The sequence below is a fragment of the Arachis duranensis genome, chromosome 8, assembly GCF_000817695.3.
Source record: "Arachis duranensis cultivar V14167 chromosome 8, aradu.V14167.gnm2.J7QH, whole genome shotgun sequence".
Classification (NCBI taxonomy): Eukaryota; Viridiplantae; Streptophyta; class Magnoliopsida; order Fabales; family Fabaceae; genus Arachis; species Arachis duranensis.
The window spans coordinates 34544345-34553795 of record NC_029779.3 but is presented as its reverse complement, the minus strand read 5'-3'; the positions used below and the strand labels follow the sequence as shown (position 1 = coordinate 34553795).

General features: G+C 33.9%; 1 protein-coding gene across 1 annotated transcript; it reads left to right on the top strand.

Moving 5' to 3' along the window:
• The first annotated feature begins 6939 nt into the window (after positions 1 to 6939).
• LOC107462433 (protein translation factor SUI1 homolog 1) lies at positions 6940 to 9124 on the top strand. The gene is made up of 5 exons (XM_016081017.3): positions 6940 to 7149; positions 7736 to 7824; positions 8040 to 8245; positions 8324 to 8377; positions 8877 to 9124. The coding sequence occupies exons 2-5, from the start codon at positions 7788 to 7790 to the stop codon at positions 8919 to 8921; spliced, it is 342 nt and encodes a 113-aa protein (XP_015936503.1). The 5' UTR covers positions 6940 to 7149; positions 7736 to 7787; the 3' UTR covers positions 8922 to 9124.
• The last annotated feature ends 327 nt before the right edge of the window (positions 9125 to 9451 follow it).

Here is a 9451-nt window from a genome sequence, read left to right as displayed (position 1 = left end):
CTGAGCATTATAATTCATTGATAGTATTCTTTTTTGTAATGATACAAATTTAAATAATTAGTTGGTATAAATTTAGATATTATGTACATTATTAATTTGTTTTTAAATAAAACTAAAAAAACTAAACATATACTTAGATCATATATATAAAAAATATTTAAATAATTTCATTCTAACCAAAATTTAGTAAGTTTCTATAAGGCAAGACAGATACCTCAATCTCCATGTCCTGTCTATATTTATTCGTAGAGATGAATTCTCGTTTCAGTAAGAATTTAATGGAACTCCATTTTTTTTTTCGTCGCAGATAATTTTTGCGCAAATTCGAATTTTTTTGTCATCTCTAACTGCAATTATTATCGCTCACTTTTCATCCTCGTCACTCATTGTGAAAATATTAGGAATAAAAACAACTTTTATCCTGAGATTGGAACTTTTTTAAAATGAATATTAAATATTTAAAAATTATTTATTTTTATATTTTTAAAATTGAATATTAATTTTAGTTATTTTTAATAAATTAGGCAACGTTATTTAAGTACCATAATAATCACTTTGCATGTGATGGTGATTGATGAGTAGAGTGGTGCATGCAGTAATTATCAAAGGGTGTGTGTTGCTGCATGCGTGTGAGGAACGTGGAAGGGGAAGAAGTGGATGTGGATGGAAGGTGGGTGTGTTTGACTCGTTGGTTGTTTGTGTGCTTCCATGTAACCCTCTTTACTTTGATGCCACTAATAACAAATTATTAAGAATGCAATATACATATATTTGTTTATCAACCATGCTACCTATACCGGCTATGCGTAACAAATCAACCACCAATAACACAATTTATATAAAATGTATATTGAAATATAAAATATATTTTAAAAATAAATTAAATAATACTGTTACTCAAGATAAATTATAACTGTCTTTATTAGATGAGTCCTCATTTAATTTTATTTGAATTGATTCTAAATTTATAACTGACAAATTTAATGATTATTATTATTGAATTAATTAATGACAAAACGATCATAATATAACGTTAATATCATTCATTAATCATATTGTTAGAGTTTTACGCATAATTTTGGCTTGATGAAATTTTCTTAGTAATTGAAGCTTGATATGGAAGTGCAAACACTAGCAGTTGTATCAGATCATGATACAATTAACAAAATTAAACAGAACTGCTCCCAAGGTTACCAAAATTTGAAAACTCTCTTTCCTTAATGGTCAGGCCCAATTAATTCAAAAAGCCCAAACCAAAGGATTGGTCTTCACCATTCAGCCGACCTTTTCGAAGAGATTGGATTCGACAATATGTGCGGTTATCTACCATCAGAAGTGGAACTACACCACACATATAAATACACTGACACATCTGCCTTGTGCATGCAGCAACCCATTGGCCAGCGGCAAACCCTTAAATGGAGCTCAGTACCGCGGCGGATTAGTCCTTGACCTGCCGGGTTAGGGAATACCGTGGGAAACCAAAAAAAAAATTTTTTTAATAACTATTTTTTTAGGAACTTTATTTTTATGAGTTATGACTAATTTAAAGTATGTTTCAGACATTTTTATTGAATCTTTTTTTTTGTCAAATTACATTAATACGCACACATCCCCTTCTTTTTTCGTAAATTTCATATATCAACTTTCTAGTTATAGTGAGAATTCGAATAAGATGCATTTTATTTTTGGTACGTGGACGGAACTAAAGCCCAAATTCAAGGAACAGAAACAGTAACTACATGGGGTAGTTGCACCTCTATCATATCTACTACAAGAAAGTCACTAAATATCGTTAGATTTAGCGGCTGAGTAAATGCGACGGTATAAATTTTGTCAGAAAATACTTATTGTCAAATTTAGCAACGGAATATATCACACAATTTGTTGAAAGTTACCGTCGGATTAACTTATTGATCATCGAACTCGTCTTCCTCTTTTTTGTCCACGTTGATATCGTCTTCTTCTTGAATATCATCGTCCTGTTAGGGTAGTGCATCGTCATGTAATTGGCTCACCGGTATCAATCACCATTTTCGAAGGAGTTGGGTCATCAATCTGGTAAGGTTCCTGACCATCTGTCATATCATCAGATTTGATCCGGTCTCTTTGCTTAGTCTTAACTATAACCACACAGCTAGACTTGCATGAACTTGCATAAGGCAAAAAGTACACCTATCTTGCATTTTAAGGTAGAATAAAAGATTGTAGTGCCTATATTTTCTAGTTAAATTAACTTCATTAATATCGTAGTCATTATGCTTTCATGTTTCTTGTCATGAACTAGGATCATACCATTCATATTTAAACACACACACTTTGTACATAGTGCAACAGAAATATTCTAATTCAATTATGTTATGCAACACACCAACCAATCAAAATGATCACCGTCTAAATCCCTACGAACCCAAACTTCGGTGTTATCTGTTTTTTCCCTTATCGACCATTGTAAGGTATGAAATCGATATCCATTAACATTGTACATCGGGTAGCTAGTGCCTTTATTCATTGGGCCCCAACTAAGTGCAACTCTTTTTGAATCTGTTGTGTTAGATAGATGCACGCTGACGTATTCTCTGAACCAACGTGAAAAGTTGTTCGATGAGGTATCAAGATTTGTCTCATGAAATAACATATATAATAGAATAGGATAAATTTTTTTATTAGATTACGAAGTTAGAATGTTACTAATTGCAATATTTACGAGGACTTAAGAAACTCACATGAAGTATGGTGAAATCTTGACACAGTTAAGCAACACATGCAGATGTGCGGCATCGATTTCCTTTTTCTCTAACCAGTAGCCACTGTCCACACCTATTGCATCTCCTTCCAGAGCAAAGATTACGTATGTTGTTCCACCCGATGATGATTTTCTCCACTCATCGTTCCTTGCAAGCCTTGTTATACGTGACTCAACATAAGACTGAACATAGAATGAGAAAAATATGAATGTTTTCTTAGCTAGGTGGACTGCTAAGTGTTCCATAATGTTAAAAAATGATAGAGAGAATATCCTCTTTAACTTACAAAGTATGATGAAAATGTTCTTATCCATGACTGTGAGATCATTAATACTAAATTTGACAGCACATAAATCCCTAAAGAACTTACTTATTTCTGTGAGTGATTTCTGTGAGTGATTTTCAGATGTTGGTTGAAAGTTCTCTGAATGCAACTGGAAGTAAAGGCTTCATGAAAACATGACAATCATGGCTCTTCAACCCAACAAGCCTATACCTTGTGACACGTTTGCACACCTACTCAAGTTAGAAGTGTAACCACCAGGAAACCTCAATCCTCTCAGCCATCTACAAATATTTTGCCTCTGCTCCTTTGTTAGAGCGAACACTACCTTTGGTTTAACCCATCGCCCGTTATCAAATCTCCTTAAGTTCAGATCTGGTCACTTGCAAATGTCCATCAAGTATAATCGTGCCTTATCATTATTCTTTGTTCACTCATCGTCTATTATGGTGTGCATTATATTATCGAACACGTTTTTTTCAATGTTCATCACATCAAGACAACGTCCAACCAAGTTGTCTCTCAAATAAGAAAACTCCCAAAATATACTCTATTTAGTCCAATTATGCTCCCGATTATATCTCGGAGATCTCAAATCTGTCCCATTTTTGACGATTGTTGGGATTCTGCTGACGCAATTCCAAACTTGCCTACCATTCAAATTTACGGGTACTTCTTCGTGTTCAGTTGTATTCTTTTTGAACAAGTCCCTGTTGCGCCGAAAAGGATGATCAAAGTCGAGGAATTTTTTATGGTAATCAAACCATGAATTCTTACCGCCAGTCGGCAACCAAAATGTCTTTGTATCCTCCATACAAATGGGGCATGCCATTCTGCCCTGAGCGACCAACCTAACAATATGTCGTATGTAGGAAAGTCATTAATGATCTACATCAACGCAGCCTGCAGTTCGAAGTTTGTCTTCGTCGAAATATCATATGTTTCTACGCTATCAATCCACAACTCCTTTAACTCATCCACCAAGGACTGCAAGAAGATATCTATTTTGGTCTTTGAATTTCTGGGATCAGGTATGATGCAAATTAGGAACATGTATGGGTCCTTCATGCACATTTCGGAACACATATTATACGGTGTCATGACTACAGACCAATAAGAATACACGTTACCGAAATTGAAATTCAGTACAAATCTGTCAGAGCACAAAACTAGTCTAACATTTCTCGTCTCGCTCACAAATATAGAATACACCCGATCAAAATGCTTCTAGGCTTTTCCGTGTGACAGGTGCGTCATGATTCCACTATCCCTCTTGTTGTTACTATGCCAGGTCATGTGAGGGACCAAACTTATTGATGCATACAATCGCTTCAATCTAGGCATCAAGGACAACTAGTGCATCTGTTTCATCAGAGCTCTCTTTAACCGACATTTACCAATTTATTCTCTCTCGACTTGGAACCTTGGTGATTTATAAAATATGCATTCAGTTAGGTCTGAATCCCTCTTGTAATACAACATACACCCATTCAAACAATAATCAATTTTCAACGAATTTAGACCCAATTTCAAAACTAGCTTTTTTGCTTCATAGTGGTTTTGGGGGATGCTAGAGGTCCTGACAGGTACCAGTTCATTACAAAGGGTGGTCCACTTATCAAAGAACTCTTGCATATGATTTGAGTCTAACTTAATAGTCATCATTCTAACACATGTAGACAACTTCGAATGAACGCAATCCTCATACAACGGTCTCGTGGCAGATTTTAACATATGATAAAATATCCTCGCCTCCAGGTTAGGTTCTTGTTCATCCTCTTCTAGTTTCGTAACATCTGTTGACCGAACCCTCATTGACCGATAGTCGGACCTATTCAAATTTGAGGCAGACCTGTTAATTTCCTATTCGTCTACTTTTCCATGCTTCGTCCACATCAAATACCAATCTTTGAACCCGTTATAATAAAGGTGAAATGTTATATCAGCAGGACCTAACCACTTAGTCAGCCGACACTTTTCACACGGAACCTAGATACCCCTTCAGACTTAAATGGTTCCATGCTGAACACATGCCCGATCAATGTGTCAACTCCCTCAAAGAATTTAGGTCTTAATCTACCCTGGTCTACCGTTATCCCTATCATAAGTCCATAGACGATAACTTGGAATCATATTGAATTACACACACTAAAATTTGACAAACAAGACAAAATTATTAATTTTTTTACAAAATCTGGTAGAGCATACCCTATAGTTATAATCTTCTGTAAACCAAACAAGTTTTAAAACAAATAACACAAAATTTTTACAGAATTTTTTCTTAATTCAGAGACATCAATAAAAATATACAAATTTTTACAGTGAAAACAATTGCAAGCATATATTAGAACAAACACAAACTCAATAACATATCAAATCCTAACTTTTGGGTGTCATTTATCGCCCCGTTAAACTACCAATCAAAGATGGAGGTGTTTGATATCACAAAATGAAAATTAAGGTACGTACTACTAATACTCTCGGAAGCAAGCCAATAAGCTCTTCTGATGCTTTCCCTCAGAATAGGGCTGACAATGGGTAGAGTAAGGTAGGGTTTGGGCTCTACCCTAATCCTACTCGCGGGTTAAAATTTTTTTTTAATTCTATCATACTTTATCTGTGAGTTGAGAATTTCTCTATCCTAATCTTACTCACACTCTAAAGTTCTAAACCCTACCTTACCCTACTTTATGTGCAAAAAAATCAAAATTTTCAAACAAATATAAAATTTAATCATTCCAAATTTCATACATATAAATAAAAAATTAAGTTCAAATTAAAATTAATAAAATCTTAAAAAAAATCTAATACAAAAGTACAAATAGCATAATCATCAAGTTCTTAATAAAATAAAAATAAGATAAACCTAAATAAATGTCTTGTCATATTTCTTCTAACTCCAAAGTTCTTGCAATATTACTCTTTCTCAATTTAAAAGATGCATCATCATCTTTATTTGCAGTTTAATAATAAGATTTTCTACTTCAAAATTAAATACAACATTTTTATTATATATAATTTTAATACTATTATAATTTATAAACAAATTAAAAAATTAAAAACATAAATAACCTCTTTTAAATGAACTAAATTAGTAAATTAAACTATTTAGTAATTATTTTAATTTTTTATAAGAGATAAGTTATAGTCTTAACATCTATTTTTTTACTACATATATAAGTTTTATAGATATATTATATAATATAATTTATGATTAAAATCATATATGTGTTGTCAGTCCTACCTGAGAGCAGATATTAAAAATCTAATGTATTTTTTAAGAAGACACTTTTTTGATCTAACTTTTTTTTTGTCAGTAGATTAGACAACTCCCAATCCTAGATACACAATACATTCACACATTATTCACATATTTATCATATTTTTTTCTCAAATGTATTTTCTAGAATTTGAACTCTAGATCTTAATAGTAAAGAAGAGTGAAATACCACTTGAGCTAAATTCTTCGGCCTTTTTTGATCTAGCTAAGAAGACTTACATAGTTATCATTAGACCAGGCCTTGTAATGCCTTCATTGAACATTTGAACCTGGACCTGGCTTCCAGGTACCATAACTCCTTGGGCCGCTAAAACGTACGTTGGCCCAAAATATACAAATATGTATGTATGACTTACTTGGTCAAACTTTGGAGGGTTTTTAAGTATAATTTAGTCATTTACTATTTCGAATTTAAAATTTATCCTTTTAATTTTCTTAATAGCAAGCATGCCCTAGTATGATAGTACTTTGCTTTATGTGAATTGACATCTTTATCCTTCTACCAAATCTCTATCTTTCTATCCTCACTCTTTCTCAACAACTCAGCTAACTAACTCGCCGAGATATTTATACACGTGTACTCACCCAAGCGCGTGATTTACATTAGCCACTTCTGAGAGTAGAAGTATAACTTCACACGTGATGCTCAACTTAACCTCACAGCTCACGTTTCTCTATATTTTCTTTCTTTCATGAAATCTCGTTCTCACTTTCTCTCCTTCGAAACACTGCAGTCGTCACAGAGAGAGAAAGGTTCTGCCTTATCCAATTTAGGGTTTCAATCCGATTCGGTTTTTTCACCCTCGTTCTTGCCATATCGAAACCCTAACTAGGAGCAGGTAACATCTAATTGTTTTCCGTTTATGTTATCCCCTTTTTTATTGTTTTAAGATCTAATTTTGTTTCAATTAATTTCTCCCTAAGTTCTTTCTTAATCGAAGCTAAAATTCAATATATTTTCTCTATAAATTTTTGGGGGTTTTGTTTGATTTCAATCGGATTCTCCATGTAGAAACAGTATGCATGATCAAGTTTTGTAATTCAGATCTAGCTTGCGATTCATATGCTATCTTACAATTATTACCCTTCTCGTGGTTAATATCTTCTGTACCTTCTTAGACTTAAGAAAATAGCTCCCTTTGTGTTTTTATTTTTTTATTTTTTAAGGTCCCGTTACTTTTTCCTTGGTAATTTTCGGTTTCAAACTTTGGGTAAGTCTCGTTTCTCAACAAATATCGAATCGTCTCGTTACTGCTGATTTGGAATGATTTTATCATCTGGGTGGTTTATTACTATACTTCGATTTTGATGTATACCTGTGGAGGATTAGTAAAAAGTGATTTTTAATTTTTGATGATGATGTGTTGTGTTGTTGCTGAGCTTTTTGTTGTAGTAATAGAACTAACATGTTGATTTTGATTCCAGGTTTCAACAATCTGTTGGTAGGACCTTTGTTTCTGAGAGAGAGTTAAGGTTCATGTCTGAATTAGACGCTCAGATTCCTACTACCTTCGGTATGTTCTACCTTGCAACTTCTGTACAAGTGTTATATGTGGATTGATTATTATTATTATTATTATTTGTGTTTTGATTTGTTGGAAAAATTTTGATGCTGATGAATAACTTGGCATGTATTTTGGTGTGGAATACATGGTTACGAGCTGTATTGTGATTGGTTGTGTAAATAATATATGAACCCTTGTTGGGGGTGTGTGATGATACTTTGTAGATCCTTTTGCTGAGGCAAATGCTGAGGACTCGGGTGCTGGGTCAAAAGAGTATGTGCATATTCGCATACAGCAGCGGAATGGTAGGAAAAGCTTGACAACTGTTCAGGGATTGAAGAAAGAATTCAGCTACAACAAGATACTTAAAGACCTTAAGAAGGAGTTCTGTTGCAATGGTACAGTTGTTCAGGACCCAGAGTTAGGGCAGGTATGTGTGATACTCACTTGTTACTTGTTGGATGATGATATAGTCCTTGCTTCAAATAACATTTTTGTCTGTGAATAGGTTATTCAACTTCAAGGTGATCAGAGGAAGAATGTGTCTACCTTTCTAGTTCAGGTAAACTATAACTCCCATCTTTGGTGTTATGCAGTTAGTCTATAGTCCAAATTAGTTTGTGTAAGTGATCTTCTGAACCTTTTTTTAGTAATCTATTATGACCCCCATGGTTTTGTCTGGTTTGTTATCGTTCTCGTTCTGTTCATGCTTAATTGCTTGTTTTTGTATGCATGTTTGTCTGATAATGGATTTGTTGTTTTTGCTTTTGGTAATTCTTCTCCAGAATTTATTTTCTTTTGATTTTGCTTTGCACTGGAACTGTTTTCCAAATCTCTACAGAATTTATTTGATTATGTGGTTATAATGTGATGTTCTGAATGGTTGCATATTTATCATAGACTCGTAGTAGAAGGTAAGGTGGAAGATACTTGTGAGTGAACATTAATTTATGCGTGTTTCATTGAAAACGTGGCCAATGAATTAGTGGGAATATTTTTTGTTTTTAATTCTTCACCTGATTAAATCCTTTCTTTTGTGCTCCCCGTGTGGACGTGGACAGGCTGGTATCGTGAAGAAGGAGCATATCAAAATTCATGGTTTCTGAGCTTCTGGAATCTTGAGTTTGTCTTTTCTGGCTCGCTGCGAGTCATACATATATGTGATTGGTGTTTTTTATGTTGTGCTTTCTTATAATGTGTAATGTGGGATTATGGAATTTATGACTTTAAGTCCTATTATCTTAAATAAACCAAAGCTATGGAGAGTCCATTACTACATTAAATTCATATTGGAATTCGGATTCTTGGATGCGTTAGTTTTTATTTACTTATGGGTATCATGTGCCGAACATTCCCCTGTTGGGATGATCCGATGGTTGCATGAGTTGATCGTTTCTAAAAGATTATTGCAATAGTGAGTGCGGGTTGAATAGAGTCATTGACGAATGTACAGCGAATGTGGAAGATAGTTCGAAATACAGGTGGGACTTCGGCTTCGTGTCTATATTATTGACCGTATAGCCGCCACCATGGCCACGACCGGCATTTGAAGCACCTAAGAAGTTATCCTTTATTTTATATTTATTGCATCAATTACCAGTCGTCATAAGTTCTTAAATAAACTATTATAAGAGAA

Bases quoted from the DNA above. Each gene is read 5' to 3' on its own strand.
- LOC107462433 (XM_016081017.3), top strand. From the start codon at position 7,788: ATGTCTGAATTAGACGCTCAGATTCCTACTACCTTCG. The intron at 8,246-8,323 runs GTATGTGTGATA...GTCTGTGAATAG, and splicing joins AGGACCCAGAGTTAGGGCAG to GTTATTCAACTTCAAGGTGA. The intron at 8,378-8,876 runs GTAAACTATAAC...GGACGTGGACAG, and splicing joins TGTCTACCTTTCTAGTTCAG to GCTGGTATCGTGAAGAAGGA.